We start from the raw sequence: 22,006 nt of genomic DNA, 5'->3' as shown, positions 1-22,006 counted from the left end.
TAATCGTAATGTTCTTTCTTCCCGTTTTAACCTTATCCCATACCTTAACCATTACTTAACCGTTAAGTTTATTTTATGCATAACCGTCAACTTTCTTCTGCTTTAACAACTTTAACTCTTACCTACTTTCACTTCACCCATAGACTTTTTTACTCATTTCCATGTAAAGGACCCATGAGAACCAATATGTGAAGTTCATAGAAGCATATTCAATTGTGTGTCTAATGAAAGCTAAGAGTATATATTTCTGGGAAATGAAGGCATAGATACATTTTTCAACCATTTTCCTTAGAAATTAGGCTTAAGTAATGGCTTGGATTTTTGGTCAAACGGATGGAAAAGGGGTCACAGAAAACATCTACCAGGAAAAGTCTTAAAAGGTATTAGAAATACATCAAAACACAATAATGTTGAAGTAAAGATCCCTGCCAACTAATATGAACACTTTAATAATTTGAATAAATTATTTACCTTCTGTTAGGGAGGCTGCGAATTTTCGCAGCTTTTTGTTAAAAATCGCACAAAATTTCAACGTCCTGCTACTCATGCAAGGAATATAGTAAATGCATATGATTAGTATGTGTGGATAGAAAACACTCTGAAGTCTCTAAAACTGGTTAAATCATGTCTGTGGCTATAACAGAACGTGTTTAGGAGGCAAAATCCCAAGGAAAACTGTTCACCAAAAACACACAAAAAAATATCCATCCGCCAGTCTCTGTATTGTCTATGGCAAGGGAAAATAGATAGAGCCCCGTTTACAATGCCTACAGCTTCCACACGATGTCGCCAGTACTGGCAATTCAGTTGTAGTTTATCCTTGGTGGGATGAGGAATAGGCACTTCCTGTCTTGGGTTCCACCAAAGGAAGTTATGAAAGGGAGAATATGGACGATGATGTCAAGACTTGCTGCTATCGAATACAGATCGCCCCGTGATCAATTTGATCGATTATTAACGTTTATTAATACCTAAAGTTGGTTTACAAATATAGTTTGAAGTGTTTTGTCAAAGTTTTTATAGGCAACTTTTTTCATTTAAAAAAACGCTGTTGCGTTTTGAAAAGGTGCTTTTTCCTGGATCAGACGGGCTTCATAAATGGACATTTTGGGTATACATGGACGGATTTAATCGAAAAAAAGACCCAATTGTGATGTTTATGGGACATATAGGAGTGCCAACAAAGAAGCTCGTCAAAGGTAATGAATGTTTTATATTTTATTTCTGCATTTTGTGTAGCGCCGGCTACGCTAATTATTTCTGTTTACGTCCCCTTTGGGTATTTCGGGGGTTGCATGCTATCAGATAATAGCATCTCATGCTTTCGCCGAAAAGCATTTTACAAATCTGACATGTTGGCTAGATTCACAATGGGTGTAGCTTTAATTGAGTACCCTGCATGTGTGTTTTAATGAAAGTTTGAGTTGTATCGAGTACTATTAGTTGGCGCTCTGAAATTTCCGCTGATTTGGTCCCTGTACAGGGACAGCAGCCGTAAAAGGATTTATTAAGAAACATTCGCTTGTGACTTGTAATTCAATTAACAAAACACACATATCTTTAAGATATTTTCTCATTTCTCTCCCTCTTGAGGAGGGAGGATAATTCAAGTTCAGGTAGACCTACCAATTAGTGTTTTTACTGATATCCGTTTTTGTTTATGTGTCATTAAGTGATTAAAACTTGTAATTCGGCAACATAATTATAAGTAACGGAATTACTGCAATTAATTGGCTACAATGGGAATTCATAGTAGTCACAAACCACAGTTGAGTCACCTGCTACTGTCCTCCCTTCCGCTGGCATACTGTTATGATCAGCTCATAGGCTCTCCTGCTACTGTCCTCCCTTCCACTGGCATACTGTTATGATCCGCTCATAAGGTCTCCTGCTACTGTCCTCCCTTCCACTGGCATACTGTTATGATCAGCTCATAGGCTCTCCTGCTACTGTCCTCCCTTCCACTGGCATACTGTTATGTTCAGCTCATAGGGTCTCCTGGTACTGTCCTCCCTTCCACTGGCATACTGTTATGTTCAGCTCATAGGGTCTCCTGCTTACGGTCCTCCCTTCCACTGGCATAATGTTATGTTCAGCTCATAAATGTTTTCTCTCTCTTTCTGTCATCTGGTGGTCAAAGCGAGAGTGTAAAAACAGTCTGGACAACCCCTCCTTCCCTCCTCTCTCTTTTCTCTCTCTCCAGTTAATGTTACCTGTCCCGGCTTACTGGCACCTACCCATGTGAGCCCCCTCTCTTTCCATTTACTGTAACCAGTATCCGCACCCACTAAGCACCAGACGAGCATGGACGTTGAAAAGTAGTTGAAGATTTTTGTAGATTTATGGTCCGGTGCTTACTTACGTGTCCTTTTTCAACAATGTAGAGTTAAATATGAAATAGTGGCAGGAGGAATAAGTACACAGTGAAAAACAATAACGAGTCAAAAATAACATGGCTATATACAAGGAATAAAAACCATTACCAAGTCGATGTGCAGGGGTACGAGGTCATTGAGATAGCTACAGTATGTACATTTCGGTAGGGGTAAAGTGACTAGGCAACAGGACAGATAACAGATTGATAATAGACTGAGCTGTAGCAGCAGTGTATTTATGTATGTATTTTTGTACGTAGTGTGTGTGTGTGTGTCAGTGTAAGTATGTGTGAGTGTGTAGGTAGAGACCAGTGTGTGTGCGTAGAATAATAGCCTGTGTGTAGAATAATACCCATATACACTTTATATACAGAAAAGTATGTGGACACAGCTTCAAATGAGTGGATTTGGCTATTCCAGCCACACCGTTGCTGACAGGTGTATAACATCGAGCACAAAGCCATGGTCAACTGTAAGTGCTGTTATTGGGAAGTGGAAACGTCTAGGAGCAGCAATGGCTCAGCCATGAAGTGGTAGGCCACACAAGCTCACAGAACGGGACCGCTGAAGTGCGTAGCGCGTTAAAATAGTCTGTCCTCGGTTGCAACACTCACTACCGAGTTCCAAACTGCCTCTGGAAGCAAGGTCAGCACAATAACTGTTCATCTGGAGCTTCATGAAATATGTTTCCATGGACGATCAGCCGCACACAAGCCTAAGATCACCATGCACAATGCCAAGCGTAAGCTTGAGTGGTGTAAAGCTTGCTGTCATTGGACTCTGGAGCAGTGGAAAAGCGTTCTCTGGAGTGATGAATCACGCTTCACCATCTGGCAGTCTGACGGACGAATCTGGTTTTGGAGGATGTCAGGAGAACGCGACCTGCCCGATTGCATAGTTCCAACTGTAAAGTTTGGTGGAGGAGGAATAATGGTCTGGTGCTGTTTTTCATTGTTCTGACTCGGCCCCTTAGTTCCAGTGAAGGGAAATCTTAATGCTACAGCATACAATGACGTTCTAGGCGATTCTGTGCTTCCAACTTTGTGGCAACAGTTTGGGGAAGGCCCTTTCTTCCACAAAGCGAGGTCCATACAGAAATGGTTTGTTGAGATTGGTGTGGAAGTACTTGACTGGCCTGCACTGATCCCTAACCACAACCCCATCGAACACTTTTGGGATGAATTGGTACGCTGTCTGTGAGCCAGGCCTAATCGCCCAACATCAGTTCCCGACCTTACTAATGCTCTTGTGGCTGAATGGAAGCAAGTCCCTGCAGCGATGTTCCAACATCTAGTGGAAAGCCTTCCCAGAAGAGTGCAAGGCTGTTATAGCAGCAAAGGAGGGACCAACTCCATATTAATGCCCATGGTTTTGAAATGAGATGTTCAATGAGCAGGTGTCCACATACGTTTGGTCATGTAGTGTATGTAGGGCATTCACTCACAGCTGTACAATGTAGAGAAAAATGGGTTAATTCAAGAGGCTGCTATGAAATGTATTTCATAATGTAGTTTTATTTGCTCTATGTCATAAATTACATTGAATTAATCATTAGATTGTTCTCTGAAATATTATAACCTTAATATATTTGTACTTGACAGTGTTGATGAAATTAAAATGTTATTTGCTGTGATTGTTGCTAGTTTAGACTGCGCCTCTCTTGGTTGTATCTCTTCCATATTTGGTGTTGTGAGGTGGTACCATTTGGAGGTGTTTCCGCTGATTGGACCATTCAAAATCAGCTTCATACTTCGTCATTTTCACCTCCAGATCCTTGGCTTTCATTGTCTATAATCGCGATCAATTTACATTGAGAGGGGCCATTTCTATGGCGATTTAAAGGTAAAGACTCAGGCATACACAATGAAAACAGGAACAGATTGTCTTTGCAGAGGGTGGATCCTGAAATTCAGTCTGTTTAGCTTTGTAAATAAATATATATTTAGTCTCCTATATAGTTTTGTATTCAGCGGATTTCATTTAGAAACAGCCCATGTTTTCACTCACAAATCTGCAGCTTGTTACTTGACGTTCTAAAATTAGTGCCGTTCTGCAGCAGAGCAGTACCACAGAGTTCTATTAAGCATTATAAACTGGGTGATTTGAGCCCTAAATTCTGAAAGCCATGGTATTCTAGACCATATACCACGGGTATGACAAAACATTTAGTATTACAGCTCTAATGATGTTGGTAACCAGTTTATAATAGCAATAAGGCTCCTCAGGGGTGTGATATATGGCCAATATACCACGGCTAAGGACTGTGTCCAGGCACGCCGCGTTGCGTCGTGGATAAGAACATCCCTTAGCCGTGTTATATTGGTCATATACCACACCTCCTCTGGCCTTATTGCTTAATTATACAATGTGTGGTTCTAATCCTGAATGCCAATTGGTTAAAACCGCATTCCAGTCGGTGTCTATTCCACAAGTTACCACCGGCTAAATATATGACGTTCCATCTGTTCCATCTGACTGTGCAATCCACTGTCTTATCAGCCCAGCCAGGCAATTTATAAACTTGCTCTCCACTATAAAAAGCATCTAGACATTATCTCACATTTCTTTTAGACTAACATTTAGTGTTCAACAGCAGAGATTTGTATAAACCTTTCTGTCTGTCTCTCCGACATTTACAACATTGTATTCAAATTCGATCTCCAGCTGTACCATAGTAATGAAGGTGTCGGGAAGAGACAGACAGTCAGGCAGCTTGTCTCAGCCAGTCGAAATCACGAATCAGCATAATTTTTATGGATATATACAAAGAAATGTCAATTGAAAAAAGGTCAAATGAAACAAAGTGCAGCTAGTTTACTGCGCTTCATTAGCTCATTGTTTTGGATGTATCCAAAAAACAGCTTAAACAAATGCAAAGGCAGCTACAGTTGTTATTCTGGCTGCACTGTTTGACGTGACTGTTGTTGGCTAGCTAGAAAGCAAGGGATAATAATGTTGCCACCCAGTATGGCAATGGAACATTTAGAACGAACGACTGGGTCACGTCCATAGATACAGAACAAAAAGACTGAACGACTGGGTCGCGTCTCTGGCAACCGAACCAATAGAACAAACGACCAGACGGCTTGGATAGCAACCCTAGATGTGTGTCGGGACTATATCTTGTGGAAGGATGAAATAGTATATTTAAAAAAAATATGTCAACCATTATTTGAATATTTTGGTAGCCCGTTGTAAAGAAGTGATAATGCCCTTGAAGCCGGGGTTTGGAGGATATATTGGCATGGTTTGCAGGCCTAACAACACCCATGCTAATATATCCCCCAAACACCGGCTTTGAGGGTATTATCACTTAAGTGACCACTTTGATCATGGCTGTGAGGACATTCCATTCACTCGAAATATGCTATAATCAAATCACATTTTATTGGTCACATGCACAGGGTTAGCAGATGTTAATGCGAGTTTAGCAAAATGCTTGTGCTTTTAGTTCCAACCGTGCAGTAATATCTAACAAGTAATCTAACAATTTCACAACAGCTACCTTATTCACACAAGTGTAAAGGAATGAATAAGAATATGTACTGTACATATAAATATATGGATGAGCGATGGCCCGAACGGCATAGGCAAGATGCAGTAGATGGTATACAGTACAGTATATACATATGAGATGAGTAATGTAGGGTATGTAAACATTATATAAAGGGGCATTGTTTAAAGTGACTAGTGATACATTTATTACATCCAATTTTTAATTATTAGAGTGGCTAGAGATTTGAGTCAGTATGATGTCAGTGTCTCAGTCCAAGCTTTGATGCACCTGTACTGACCTCGCCTTCTGGATGATAGCGGGGTGAACAGGCAGTGGCTCAGTTGGTTGTTGTCCTTGATGATCCTTTTGGCCTTCCTGTGACATCGGGTGGTGTAGGTGTCCTGGAGGGCAGGTAGTTTGCCCCCGGTGATGCGTTGTGCAGACCTTAACCAAACCTTTAACCCTGACCGTAACCTAATTTTAACCATGATATATGATATCCTGTAAATTATATCAGCCAATAGGCAGTACAGCAAAATTAAAGAAATACTTTGAAATAAAAATTAACACTAATCCGATTTGATATTTGACCATTCATTTCTGCAAAACGTGCAGTATTCTATTAATGGAATTGTTGTAGCTAGGTTGCTTGCTAGCTAGTATATTTCATCCCCAAACACCATGCTAGATCTTCGTTTTTGATAATGATCTACTAGGAACTTAATATAACAAAACTCTTTAGGCACTTTAGTACTTACCCAGTTCACATCCATCACCGAAACCGCCCCCCGTGGTGCTGTAAGTCCGATGGTGTCAGTGGACTTGGAGTCTGCTGTAGGCAAAGAACCGGTTTTAGCCTCAGCTACATGGCAAAAACATTCTTGCACTGTTGGTAATCATTTGGGACAAAGCGCCAGGGGTACCCTTGGCGCAGTCTGTCCGAAGCGGTAAGTCTTTCTTCCCATCTTGACCAAACATGCATGCTGGTTAACAGTGCACTGCCTCAACCACCAGGCCGTTCCACTCTTGACATCAAAGCCGCAATGTATTGTTCGTATAGGATTTTTTGATAAACGTAATTAAAATTGCGAAAATAGAACTGTATAATAAAAAATGTACTATAGCATAAAGACCGTTTCGATTGAATATCATCAATCTACGTTTTTAGGTTTGTGGTAATATATTGTGCAACCTGGCCTTTAATTCGGAGCAGATATTTAACAGCGTTTTGGGAAAGTGTGTTCCCAATAAAAAACAGAGGGAGATTTTACCGTAATTCTGTTACCAAACTTTGCGTCTGCACAGTTCTTCCAGTAAATGTGGTTTTGTGAAATGGTCTGTGTAAATGGTTCAAAGTAGTCCTTGTACATAGAGATGATTAGTTTGTTAAATGTTGAAATCAGTGGTTTTTGTTTGGCCAAAATGTTTATGCGAACAAATAAACTAGTAATATAGGGTGTGGAACTTTAATAAATTTTTTTTTACAGCTAGTCTTCAGCCACCATTTGGAATACACTGCACTAATCCTCAGGGCTAATCTACTATAGTGTTCCTTAGTAAGGAAGGAGGTCAGTGAATGACCAGACCACAGGGCAGGCAGCCAGCTGTGGGAGGAAACACTGCCAGGTCCAAGCTGCAGTAGAGGCCATGAGCACTCTCCAGAGACACGGAGGCACTAGAGGCACTTCTCCAAGTATGAAATGATGGGCCAGATTTAACAGCGGTTGCTCCACTGTCCAATTTTATTTTCTGTTTTCAGGAAAGAAAACAATGAAACAGTTTTATCAAGAAAGTCTCAAGGAAACCACACCGGCCACGCTGAATGGGCGAGCCTTGCAAAATAAGTGTACACATACATGTTATTCACTTACACTGCTCGCACAACTGCATTATCCAGCACTAAAATATAACTTCTATTTGAGACGCTCCACAAGTCCACTCAATATTGGATAACAGGAAGACACAAACCCGTGTGGATGCTGGAAAAATAAACAAAGGAGAGGTATTAAAGATGTTTCTAAAAAACTGGCTAGGTTTCCATTTTTATCTGTGCATTAATCGTCAGAGTAGACAAACACACGATTTTGTATGACTCCGGTTAAAAAATTCTACAAAGAATCAGCTAAAAAGAGGACCATGTGCATGTCAGCTAAAATAACAACCCGATGCTCATCTCCCAGGACAAACTAGCTAGCAACAGCTACCTAGCTAAATGTCCACGAGTCTGTGTGTTTCCACCTGCCCCCAAATTAATATCACTGATTCACAGTTGATTTTGGTATTTAAACCTTAGTGTCATTATCACGTCTAGTGGGTATTGACAAAAATCAACATGTGCATGATGGCGGAGGCCCCGCGCGTGGCTGGTGTAGTCAGCATGTAATGTTAAGGTACTCATAGTGTGCACTTCCACCATGGTAAACCACATCACCCTGAGCTATGTTTGCATAACACAACTGCCTAGGAAATAGGTACATACCTGCCTTGACCTACAGTAAGAGAAGGCCTGGTTTTTCTTTATGCTTATTGATTGTAAGGCTTTTGAGGGTTAGCTGTGATTGGTGAACTGAATGGAATGTGTGTAGCTTGGCATGGACTAGGCGTCAGCCCAGGCGACAGCACAGGGACATACATGCCTCTGGATTGATGAAAAAAAGCTACAGCGTGGTTACTAAATGAACACCCTGCAACCTCTAATTCCAGCCCACTTCTTTTGGTAGAGCACATAATGACCAGATGAAGTCAAATCCACATGGTCTCAGGGCAATTTGTATTTTTCTGTATGTAATTCGGACACTCCATTTATTATGATATGTTACGTTAGGTTAGGTTACATTATGAATAGCGGTCTTACAATAACATACAAATTGGATGATGTAAGTTATCATACATCTTGGATGAGACCAGGTTGCTTGATTACATTGGTGGTTAGGTGAACTAATGACAAAGGTTAGGATAATTTACATAGCAGGTTAGGTGAATTGGGTTAAGTTTAGAATAAGGGTTAGGGGAAGGGTTAGCTACATACATTTGGCATTTACATTTTATTACTTAACAGACGCTCTTACCCAGAGTGACTTACAGTTAGTGAATTAATCTTAAGATAGCTAGGTGGGACAACCATATATCACAGGCATAGACGGGGGTGGGGGCGGGGGTCAAGTGCAAGTGCGGTGCTCAGAAATACGTCAAATATGTTCTGTATGGCTCTGAGGCCAGGCTGGTCAAATGGGCACAACCAACTTGAACTAGCAGTTGAGGGGGTTTTAGTATAACATGATTCATATCTAAGGAACTTAATTTCCATGTGTCCTATCTGTGCTTAGAGTTGAAAAAAGTTGTAAACTAGCAGTGTTATTAAGTCATATTGAAGTTAGAATTATTTATTTTTTAAACTATAATTTCCGTTTTGAGAGCATTAATATAACTTCTCAGGAAAGCTATGAAGGAACCAGTTAAATGTTCTCAGATCCTCCCTGCAACCTAAAAATTAAACGTACCCTGGCAACCAAAAAGTATTCTGATCTTTTCCAATAAATGGGCAAAAAGATCAGAATACTTTTTCAATTAAGGAGTTGGTTGCCAGGGTACGTTTATTTTTCATCTGATTAGATCTGATTAGTCAAAAGACCAATAGTTGGGCAGAAGACCAGAATTGGACTGTCTGTGTAAAGGCAGGCAATGTCATATAGAGAAAATCACAAGACATAGCCGTTGAAAAAAAAATTGTGTTCCAGCTCAGTAGTCAAACCAAACCTAATGCTTTTTCAATGGAGGTGTTGGTCGCCCCAAGGCACTACAAGGAACAAGTATTTGCATGTTCAGTGCCATTATTTCGGCACATTATCTTTTGTGAAATGCCTATCTCCTCATGCTGTCTAAAGCCACATAGTCATTCCCCAGCTAGCACATTTGGTTCCTTGGAAATTATGGGAACGTATGTTTTTGGTTTGACATTGGTTGTTGGAATGAAGCCATACGTTTCCTGACCGGTAAAATTTTACGTTTTTTTAAATGTTCTGAGAACAGAAAAGAAAATTACACCTGTTCTGGGAATGTTTATTTTAGGTTGCTGGGAGGTTTTTATTAACGTTCCCTGCAAATTATAGGTCATTTGGAGGTTTTTGAATAACTTCCTTAATACTTTAACTAAATGTTACGGCTTTCCTCCGTCGAAGGAGAGTCGGACCAAAATGCAGCCTGGTTAAATCAAGACATCTTTAATAACGATGAACACGAACAATACAAAAACAACAAACAGAATAGTGAAAACCTATACAGCCTGTCTGGTGACAACTAACACAGAGACAGGAACAATCACCCACAAACACACAGTAAAACCCAGGCTACCTAAATATGGTTCCCAATCAGAGACAACGAGAATCACCTGACACTGATTGAGAACCTCAGGCAGCCATAGACTATGCTAGACACCCCTACTCAGCCACAATCCCAATACCTACTAAAACCCCCAATACCACAACACAACACAAAATAACCCCATGTCACACCCTGGCCTGACCAAATAAATATATAAACACAAAATACTAAGACCAGGGCGTGACACTAAATCTTTCAATGAGACTTAATTACACTGCTAGATTATTTTGGGAAACCTTTTTGAACTCTAAGCACAGATAGTACACATGGAAATTAATTTCCTTAGATATGAATCATGCAAAAACATATTTTTTTTTATTGTGGCACAGCGTAAGTGAGATTCGAACGTATGATCTTGTGTTCTCTATCCATGGAATGATTATACTGCTCCACCAGGATGGAGCTACAGATGTCAGATCTTAATTTGAACACTCTTTTGTCAGAGAAAAATATCCTGCACATCAGGAAATTCAAATGAGCCTTTTTTTAAATTTATTTTTATTTATTTCACCTTTATTTAACCAGGTAGGCTAGTTGAGAACAAGTTCTAATTTGCAACTGCGACCTGGCCAAGATAAAGCATAGCAGTGTGAACAGACAACACAGAGTTACACATGGAGTAAACAATTAACAAGTCAATAACACAGTAGAAAAAAAAGGGGAGTCTATATACATTGTATGCAAAAGGCATGAGGAGGTAGGCGAATAATTACAATTTTGCAGATTAATAACACTGGAGTGATAAATGATCAGATGGTCATGTACAGGTAGAGATATTGGTGTGCAAAAGAGCAGAAAAGTAAATAGTATGGGGATGAGGTAGGTAAAAATGGGTGGGCTATTTTGATTTAGATATATTGAAATGTTCTCTTTTTCTCCATGCAGTGGCAGACGAGTCATTCAGACCAGTGCCAACTATCAAAATCATCCTCACTTTCTCACGGTTGTCACTAGTTACCACAGTCACAAAGTCCAAATTGGCTATTGTAAAATTTAATGAAAACAAAAATGTGCTTAATTTATGGTTAGGCATAAGGTTAGCAGTGTGGTTAAGGTTAGGGTTAGCCTATGACTTTAAACCTAAATATAAATTCATGATCTGATGGTGGCACTGCAAGGGCAAACTTGCAATGTATTCAAGGTTAAAAGTCCTCTGAAGTTTAGAATTTTCACCTCAAAATCACCAACCTGAATCTCAACATATAGTTTTATTATCAATTTATTTTCTTTGTTTTTGGTTTCAATGGTGGAATCAGTTCACATAGCATCTGTTGTTGTTTTCTAGGTCTGTGTTTATTCACATTCTGAGAATGGAATATATATGCTTTTTAATGACATTCTTAGAATGTTCTCTGAATGTTAAAGTTTTCTTGTGGTTTTAATGTAAGGTTTTCTTCATGTTCTGAGAACGTAATTAAGTTCTTATTGACGCTCGTGGGAATTGGCGAATTGGACTATATGGATAGGGTTAAATTGAAATATTTCTTACAGAAGAAATATGGAAAGCATAACCATGGTAGAAATTACACAGAACAAAAATGTAATCTCAACATGTAAAGTGTTGGTCCCATGTGTCATGAGCTGAAAACCCCCCCATAAATGTTCCATATGGACAAAAAGTTTGTTTCTCTTAAATGTTTTGCATACATTTGTTTATATCCCTGTTAGTGAGCATTTCTCCTTTGCCAATATAATCCATCCACCTGACAGGTGTGGCATATCAAGAAGCTGATTCAACAACATGATCATTACACAGGTGCACCTTGTACTGGGAAAAGAAAATGCCACTTTAAAATATGCAGTTTTGTAACACAACAGAATGACACAAATGTCTCAAGTTTTAAGGGAGCGTGCAATTGGACGCTGACTGCAGGAATGTCCACCAGTGGACATTGTGGGATCATCTGGGGGGGGGGGGGGGGGGTTGTTGTTCCCTAAGAGTCTTCAACTATAAGGTGCTTTTTTGATCTCCCCTAGTTGTGCTATTGCGGAACTAGTGAAAGCACACTTGGAGTTGTTTTAAGGCTTGTACACAATTACTGTTGTTTATGCGATCCAAAGAACAGTCCATTATAAATTGCAATCTGGGTCAGTTGGGCATAATTTGAAAGCTTTTTCTATGGCCAACATGACTAGCGACATTCATAAAATATGATCTTATAGTGTTAGGCTTTCACAAGGCAATTCAGAGAAGCAGGTCATTTTGGTGCTCATGAGTTCATTCAGATGTGTGGTCTGCGCCGTATTTTCTATACAATACAACAAACAGGCTCATTTTGTTCAGGACAACCCAGGGTATAATGCCATCCCATCTTGTAACTGTACATCAAACATAGTTATCATAAACATTAACACTCTATATTACTTGAGTTTTATGATATGGAAATGTGAAGTGCACATTTGGACTCATGGGTGTTTGGCTTGCCTTTATGACATCAAAGTGGTATTTATTATAATCCTTGTAATTTACAGCATTTCCCTCACTCGGACAACAAAACATTTGCAAAAGCCTAGCGGAGGGATGAGGGCAACTTCTTGTCACGCGCAGTGCTCAAGTTCAGAACGGCTGTCAGTCAAAACCCATATAGAGCGTGGAGACACTAAGCTCTGATGTCATGTATAGCAGTGGTTCCCAACCAGAGTACCCGAAGTACTGCCCGGAGCACCCCTGAAGTACCCCTTTTTGCATTTTAGCAGGAAGTCTATGGGCTCAGTCTTCTCAAGTACACACTCTGTTACAACATTCAAATGAAGGTGCTTATCAGTGTCAAAATATGCTATTTATACCCTCTATGAGTATAAAGGGCTACTGTGGACATTTACATTTTTTTGAACATTACCATAATATTGGCAAGAACAGACATAAAAGAGAACCATACATTCCCTGAACGTTCGGAGAATATCACTTGAGAACTTTCCCAAAATTACATTCAACAGAACCACATGTGAACTTGTGTGGAATGTTCTGTGGAAGTACTAAAATTCCCACAGAAGAACGTTGTTTCTTAACGTTCTAGGAACATGTTTAGAACATGACTTGAAATAGAACTGTGCGGAAACCTGGAAGTACTGAAATTCCAACAGAATAAAGTTTCTTAAAGTTCTCAGAACTATCACAGCTAAGGAAAAGACCCAGATGCAAACTGTTCAAATAAAGGACATTTATTATATAAACAGGGGGCAGGCAAAGGACAGGTCAAGGGCAGGCAGGGGTCGGTAGTCCAGGTCAGAGTCCGAAAGGTACAGAGCGGCAGGCAGACTCAGTGTCTGTCGGGTGCAGGCAGAGGTCAGTAATCCAGGGCAGTGGCAAAAGGTACAGAACGACAGACAGGCTCAGGGCAGTCAGAATGATCAAAAACCCGGGAAAACTAGAAAACGGGCTCAAAGAAACAGGAGTAAGAAAAACACGCTGGTAGGATTGACTCAAGAAGAACTGGCAACAGACAAACAGAGAACACAGGTATAAATGCACAGGGGATAATGGAGAAGATGGGCGACACCTGGAGAGGGGTGGAGACAAGCACAAAGACAGGTGAAACCGATCATGGTGTGACAGACAACATTCCCAATGTCAAACTAGTTGGAGAACGTTCCTAGAACATTACCAAAATTAAATGTTTGAACTTTTAGGAAACGTTCTGTTAAAGTAAGGACAATAGGAAATACCAAAAGTTTTTTTGTCAAGCAACTATCCTGCACCATTCCCAGAAAGTTGTTGGAAGGTTGTATGCAAAATAACCATAGGAAAACCACACTCTCGCCAAGCTCTAAGAAACATATAGTTCTCATAACTTAATGTGCTAGCTGGGTATGGTGAGCTGGAAAGAAAAGTTGTGTGTTTAATCATCGTCCACACCATCCCTCCCCAGTCCCCACCTCCCCCTCCCCATGTGTCCCAGTAAGGAGTGGAAGGCCACAGACACACTCTGTTACAGCAGTCAAGCAGCCAGCCAGGCAGGAGGCAGCTTACCCCTGGCCGCCCGTCCCTCTTGGCCTGCACTCCAAAGCCCAGCAGAAGAAGGAAGCAGAGCTAAAACAGTTCCACATGGCTACTGTATTACAGCTTCCCTGGCTCTGGCACCTCACACTAACACACACACTTCCTCTCAGATACTCAAAGGGGAGGAGGAGGATTAGGGGGAAGAGGAAGAGGAGGAGGAAATGGTGAGGCTTAGAGAAGGCAGGCTGGGTCAGTTGGCAGAACTTACTATGAGCAATTTAGGACTCCCAGTCTGTCCTAATGAGTTTAGGACTTTCTGAGTTGATCTCTTTGTTTGTTTGTTCTCAATATCCATGTTTGTTTCCTGAAATTCTCTTAAAGTACATTGAAGGCACTTTGAATGAGGAACATCGCTATTATTTCTTCCTTTCATGTTCTGTGTTGTTGAATGTTAGTAGAGTAATAGATGCCTTGACAGCTTGTGGATGGTAGTTTAAGGATTACAGGTAGTACCATGCATTGATCCCTATGCAGATCACTTCTGAGTCAGGGTGAATGTTTGGATGGGCCTCTCTTGATTCCTTACCAGCTGATCTGCAACCCTCCATCTAGTTTTTTATTTTGGGACTGAAATAATAACTGATTGAGGGAAACATCTAGAGGAAACCGCCTCCAATCCATAACCCAGATTGATATGGAGTGCTGGAGGTAAAAAAACAAACAAGCATGTATTAGTCTATAAAGTGTTTATTTTGGTATCTATAGAAATAGATACAACACAGAGAAACAGTCAAAACACCAGCATTCATCTGGGCTTCGTAACTGACCATATAACTATGACCGACTGAGTCACTGCATGCTTTCTCAATGAGTCCACTGAGCTGTGAGAGCCCTGGCTTGCTTCCACTCTCTTTGGCTCAGTGTTGCAGAGCTCTTGGTAGAACTGAATCACTCCCATGATCTAACCATTGCGGCGTTTCCCAAACTCGGTCCTGGGGACTCCAAGAAGTGGGGTTAGTTGACTAGTTCATTTTTTTAAATCGGCTGTGTGATGCTAGGGCAAAAACCTATGTGCGCCTCTTTGGGATCCCCAGGACCAAGTTTGGGAAATGCTGATCTAACCACTAATCAGAGAGAACACAGTCAGAGCCAAATATACATGGAGGGTTTGGCTCAGAGAAATGTATAAAGATAAAGGTATCTATGGTTTGGCCATTGTGATTCCAATCAAAAAGTGTTATGGTGCCAGATGACATCAAACAAGTCTGTGAGAGCCATGTTCGTGCCTCAAAAAGCTCTCACCGACTCACGTCAGAATTAGACAATCATCCATGTTTCACAAATGTAAAAATTCAAAGGGTCAAATTTCAAAGTTAAGTTTAGGCATTAACTCTGAAATCTTTTATTTATACCCCCAATTGGTAGTTACAGTCTTGTCTCATCTGTGCAACTCCCGTACGGACTCGGGAGAGGTGAAGGTCGAGAGCCGTGCGTCCTCTAAAAAACACAACCCAACTGCACTGCTTCTTAACACAATGCCCACTTAACCCAGAAGCACCAATGTGTCAGAGGAAACACTGTACACCTGGCAACCGTGTACTGCGCCCGGCCCACCACAGGAGTCACAGGACATCCCTGTCGGCCAAACCCTCCTCTAACCCAGACGACACTGGGCCAATTGTGCGCCGCCCCATGGGTCTCCTGGTCACGGCCAGCTGCGACAGAGCCTGGACTTGAACCCAGAATCTCTAGTGACACAGCTAGCACTTAGACCATTGCGCCACTCGGGAGGCCTAACTCTGAAATCTTAAGGTTAGGCATTAACTCTGAATGGTTAAGGTAAGGGTTAAGGTCTGGGATAGGCTTAAAACAAACATGCAACATGCAACAAACATGTCCTGACTCTCTGAGGTCATTAAAGATCCCATGGCACTTATCGTAAGAGTAGGGGTGTTAACCCTGGTGTCCTGGCTAAATTCCCAATCTGGCCCTCAAACCATCATGGTCACCTAATAATCCCCAGTTTACAATTGGCTCCTTCATCCTGTAACTATTCTCCAGGTCGTTGCTGTAAATGAGAACGTGTTCTCAGTCAACTTACCTGGTAAAATAATGGATCTTTATTTTTTTATTTTTTTATTCCTGTCCACAACACCCTAGCTAAACGGAAACCTATTTGAAGGTAACAGCGCTTGCCCCTAGTAGCCGGTTTCCACGTCATCTCCCGACGTCCTCGGACATGGATGGACGTCTAATACTGACTTGTATCACAGGTGACCAGGCTGCATCCTCTCTGGTTAACTTTGACGAATAGCAGTTCACAGAATTGGCAACCAAACTGGACACCTGAACCGCTAGAATCAGAAATACATTTGAAGCAATCATTGTGAATGGGTGAATGGATTGCTATTCCTTTATAGGATTCTCTGACCATGGTTCACCTGTGATACCTGTGATTGTGTTTGTTGTGTCCCTGACCGGGGGATCCGCCATAAGCACAGAGCCAGGTGCTCTGACATAGTGGTTGCTGAAGGACTATTGCCTAAAGTATTTTGCACTCGCGGAACCCTCAGCGCACAGGAACTAGAAAACTCAAACCTTGCCTCCTGAGACATAAACTTGGCTGGAGAGAGTAGCAGATTTTCTAGATAGAGGCGTGCAGTAGACTGCAGGATGCGTAAGAGCAGAACAGCACAGCACTTGGATGAGTGGACTTGAGTGGATGGCAACGCTTGCCCTCCATTGGTCATAAGTGGATGCCCCCCCCCCCCCTCTCTCTCGCGCCCTCTTTTTCTTTTTGCATGTTGAATTGGAGATGCAGAGAAGGGCACACCCATGTTCAGTTTGGGCTTGTTAGTTACATACATTTGACACACACACACTTTGCACTCTCTGCATGAGGGAATGTGCCCCAGGGCAGTGGTGGATGCCTCCCTCGAGTGAATAACTCTGCCCTGACCTTAGCTGTAGGTGTTTAATGAGGGACCGTGAAGAATACAGACAAAGATACAGAACTGCAGCACTAGCTTCTTTACTGACTTTCATGGCTCAGAGATTATATATCAGAGTTGTAGGAATGTCGTACCTCACATTTTCCTTTTTAGTCATAGCAAGTTACAATGTGTTGGATCGGTACTCTGTCTACACACACACACACACACATCAAATCAAATGTTATTGGTCACATACACGTGTTTAGCAGATATTATTGCGGGTGTAGCGAAATGCTTGTGTTTCTAGCTCCGACAGTGCAGTAATATCTAGCAAGTAACATCTAACAATTTCACAACATATACCAAATACACACAAATCTAAGTAAAGGAATGTAATTAAGAACATCTAAATATACAGACGAAAAATGACAGAGCGGCATAGACTAAGATACAGTAGATAGTATAGAATACAGTATATACAGTGGGGCAAAAAAATATTTAGTCAGCCACCAATTGTGCATGTTCTCCCACTTAAAAAGATGAGAGAGACCTGTAATTTTCATCATAGGTGACAGACAAAATGAGAAAACAAATCCAGAAAATCACATTGTAGGATTTTTAATTAATTAATTTGCAAATTATGGTGGAAAATAAGTATTTGGTCACCTACAAACAAGCAAGATTTCTAGCTTTCACAGACCTGTAACTTCTTCTTTAAGAGGCTCCTCTGTCCTCTACTCGTTACCTGTATTAATGGCACCTGTTTGAACTTGTTATCAGTATAAAAGACACCTGTCCACAACCTCAAACAGTCACACTCCAAACCCCACTATGGCCAAGACCAAAGAGCTGTCAAAGGACACCAGAAACAAAATTGTAGACCTGCACCAGGCTGGGAAGACTGAATCTGCAATAGGTAAGCAGCTTGGTTTGAAGAAATCAACTGTGGGAGCAATTATTAGGAAATGGAAGACATACAAGACCACTGATAATCTCCCTCGATCTGGGGCTCCACGCAAGATCTCACCCCGTGGGGTCAAAATGATCACAAGAACGGTGAGCAAAAATCCCAGAACCACACGGGGGGACCTAGTGAATGACCTGCAGAGAGCTGGGACCAAAGTAACAAAGCCTACCATCAGTAACACACTACGCCGCCAGGGACTCAAATCCTGCAGTGCCAGACGTGTCCCCCTGCTTAAGCCAGTACATGTCCAGGCCCGTGTGAAGTTTTCTAAAGAACCTTTGGATGATCCAGAAGAAGATTGGGAGAATGTCATATGGTCAGATGAAACCAAAATATAACTTTTTGGTAAAAACTCAACTCGTTGTGTTTGGAGGACAAAGAATGCTGAGTTGCATCCAAAGAACACCATACCTACTGTGAAACATGGGGGTGGAAACATCGTGCTTAAGGGGCTGTTTTTCTGCAAAGGGACCAGGACGACTGATCCGTGTAAAGGAAAGAATGAATGGGGCCATGTATCGTGAGATTTTGCTGATGGAAGGAGGTTTTCACTCAAGGGCATTGAAGATGAAACGTGGCTGGGTCTTTCAGCATGACAATGATCCCAAATACACCGCCCAGGCAACGAAGGAGTGGCTTCGTAAGAAGCATTTCAAGGTCCTGGAGTGGCCTAGCCAGTCTCCAGATCTCAACCCCATAGAAAATCTTTGGAGGGAGTTGAAAGTCCGTGCTGCCCAGCAACAGCCCCAAAACATCACTGCTCTAGGGGAGATCTGCATGGAGGAATGGGCCAAAATACCAGCAACAGTGTGTGAAAACCTTGTGAAGACCTCTATCATTGCCAACAAAGGGTATATAAAAAAGTATTGAGAAACTTTTGTTATTGACCAAATACTTATTTTCCACCATAATTTGCAAATAAATTCATAAAAAATCCTACAATGTGATTTTCTGGATTTTTTTTTCGCATTTTGTCTGTCATAGTTTAAGTGTACCTATGATGAAAATTACAGGCCTCTCTCATCTTTTTAAGTGGGAGAACATGCACAATTGGTGGCTGACTAACAACTTTTTTGCCTCACTGTACATATGAGATGGGTAATGCAAAATATGTAGAGGCGAAAGAAACGCACACCTATTTAGGTGAGGTGCTGGCTAGGTGCTGCTGGTTTTCTATTTTAAAACATGAGAATTAACCAATGATATCAGGCAACACCCAGCCATGATCACAGACACCTGTGTGTGTCTTTTGACACTATATAAATGAGTCATCCTCTAGTGTTTGTCATACCCTGATGAAGACAGCTTATCTGTCAAAACGTTGGACATAAATATTTTTGCATCTGAGCTCCTAGAGTGTGCGGCTCTCCTTTATTTACATTTTTAAATGCAAAATATGTAAACATTATTAAAGTGGCTAGTGTTCCATTTATTAAAGTGGCCAGTGATTTCAAGATAATGTATATAAGGCAGCAACCTCTAAGGGGATAGTGAAGGCTATTTAACAGGCTGATGGCCTTGAGATAGAAGCTATTTTTGGTCCCAGCTTTGATGCACTGTACTGACCTCGCCTTCTGGATGATAGCAGGTTGAATAGGCAGTGGCTTGGGTAGTTGTTGTCCTTGATTAACTTTTTGGCCTTCCTGTGACATCGGGTGCTGTAGGTGTCCTGGGGGACAGGTCATTTGCCCACGGTGATGCTTTGGGCAGACCGCACCACCCTCTGGAGAGCCCTGCAGTTGTGGGCAGTGCAGTTGCCGTTCCAGACGGTGATACAACCTGACAGGATGCTCTCAGTTGTGCATCTGTAAAATTTTGTGAGGGTTTTAGGTGCCAAGACAAATTTCTTCAGCCTCCTGATGTTGAAAAGGCGCTGATGCGCCTTCTTCTCCACACTGTCTATGTGGGTGGACCATTTCAGTATGTCCGTGATGTGTACGCCGAGGAACTTGAAGCTTTCCACCATCTCCACTGTGTTCCCATCGACAAGGATAGGGGGGTGCTCCCTCTGCTGTTTCCTGAAGTCCACGATCAGCTCCTTTGTTTTGTTGATGTTGAGTGAGAGGTTATTTTCCTGGCAGCACACTCCCAGAGCCCCCACCTCCTCCCTATACTCCCTATAGGCTGTCTCGTCATTGTTGGTAATCAAGCCTACTGTTGTGTCGTCTGCAAACTTGATGATTGAGTTGGAGGCGTGCGTGGCCACGCAGTCATGGGTGAACAGGGAGTACAGGAGGGAGATGAGCACGAACTCCTGTGGGGCCCCAGTGTTGAGGATCAGCAGGTGTAGGTGTTGTTTCCCTCCTTCACCACCTGGGGGCGGCCCGTCAGGAAGTCCAGGACCCAGTTGCACAGGGCGGGGTTCAGACCCAGGGCCTTGAGCTTAACGATGATCTTGGAGGGTACTATGGTGTTGAATGCTGAGCTATAGTCAATGAACAGCATTCTTACATAGGTATTCCTCTTGCCCAGATGGTATAGGGTAGTGTGCAGTGCGATGGCGATTTCATCTTCTGTGAATATATTGGGACGGTATGCAAATTGAGGTGGGTGACAAGTAAGGAAGTAGAGGTGATACGATCCTTGACTTGTCTCTCAAAGCACTTCATGATGACAGAAGTGAGTGCTACGGGTCGATAGTCATTTAGTTCAGTTTCCTTTGCCTTCTTGGCTACAGGAACAATGGTGACCATCTTGAAGCATTTGGGGACAGCAGACTGGGATAGGGAGAGATTGAATATGTCCGTAAATACTCCAGCCAGTTGGTCTGCGCATGCTCTGAGGACGCGGCTAGGGATACCGTCTGGGCCGGCAGCCTTGCAAGGGTTAACACGCTTAAATGTCTTACTCACGTCGGCCACAGAGAAGGAGAGCCCACAGTCCTTGGTAACGGGATGCGTCTGTGGCACTGTGGGCGAAGAAGGTGTTTAGCTTGTCCACACACACGCAGTGTACATATACTGTATACCGTTTGTTTGTGTTTCCCCCCCACAGAAAGGACTCTTTACCTTGCCTGAAGGACCCCACTTCATTCAACCAGTCCAGGGGTCCACTGATGGGGCTGTCGAAAGGGAGGGACCAGGGCTCCATGTGGTCTATCCCAGCGTAACCACGGCACCACACAGATACCGACGCAGCTCTGAGGCCCGGGACACACACAGCCTCTGTGGGGTCAGAGGTGAGTAGAATATATTAGAACATAACTCAATTAAATAGACTTGAACACAATGAAATATAATATAATTGAATAGAGTTTGTTTTGTTAGATTGGTTTGGCTTTTGTAAATGTTTTGTACGAGCATGAGGAGTGCTCAAGGTCCTATTTTTCCTCTTGTCTAATACAGTCGATTGTTTTATCTCATATCTCTGTGCTGCTGTCCATCCTGCAGACGCACCAGGTGATTCCCTAGTGGTGGAGAGGGAAAGAGAGGACTGGGAGAGGGAACAGCAGGAAGAAGAGAGGGAGAGAGAGGAGGAGACGGCTCAACATCGCTCCCAACGCTCCATCAGCAGAGATAGGTGCACAGCATTGTTTCTCCTACCATTGTATAGGCGGGTCGGGTGGCAGAAAAGAGTTTGGCTTCTATTGACACATTTTATGCCAGTAGGAATCAAACTAGGTGACTGGTGCATCTTTTTTTCCCCTGGAATTCTTTGAAAATGAGGCATTTTTTGGAATGTGTTGTTTTTCCGACATTCTGGACTTCCTGACGGGTCGCCCCCCCCCCCCCCCCCCCCCCCCCCCCCCCCCCAGGTGGTAAGGGTAGGTAACAACACATCCGCCACGCTGATCCTCAACACGGGGGTCCCTCAGGGGTGCGTGCTCAGTCCCCTCATGTACTCCCTGTTCACTTCTGACTGCATGTCCAGGCACGACTCCAACACCATCATTAAGTTTGCCGATGACACAACAGT

General features: G+C 42.3%; 1 protein-coding gene across 1 annotated transcript in view; it reads left to right on the top strand.

Moving 5' to 3' along the window:
- LOC109882759 (A disintegrin and metalloproteinase with thrombospondin motifs 12) overlaps positions 1 to 22,006 on the top strand; it is a 52,235-nt gene that overhangs the window by 5,162 nt on the left and 25,067 nt on the right. Inside the window, exons 3-4 of the mRNA XM_020474851.2 lie at positions 21,086 to 21,269; positions 21,481 to 21,610. Of these exons, the coding sequence (XP_020330440.1) occupies positions 21,086 to 21,269; positions 21,481 to 21,610 (314 nt within the window). The remainder of the gene's footprint in view (positions 1 to 21,085; positions 21,270 to 21,480; positions 21,611 to 22,006) is intronic.

This window comes from Oncorhynchus kisutch, linkage group LG3 (assembly GCF_002021735.2).
Source record: "Oncorhynchus kisutch isolate 150728-3 linkage group LG3, Okis_V2, whole genome shotgun sequence".
NCBI classification, from domain to species: Eukaryota; Metazoa; Chordata; class Actinopteri; order Salmoniformes; family Salmonidae; genus Oncorhynchus; species Oncorhynchus kisutch.
This window is presented reverse-complemented; position numbering and strand designations above follow the sequence as displayed.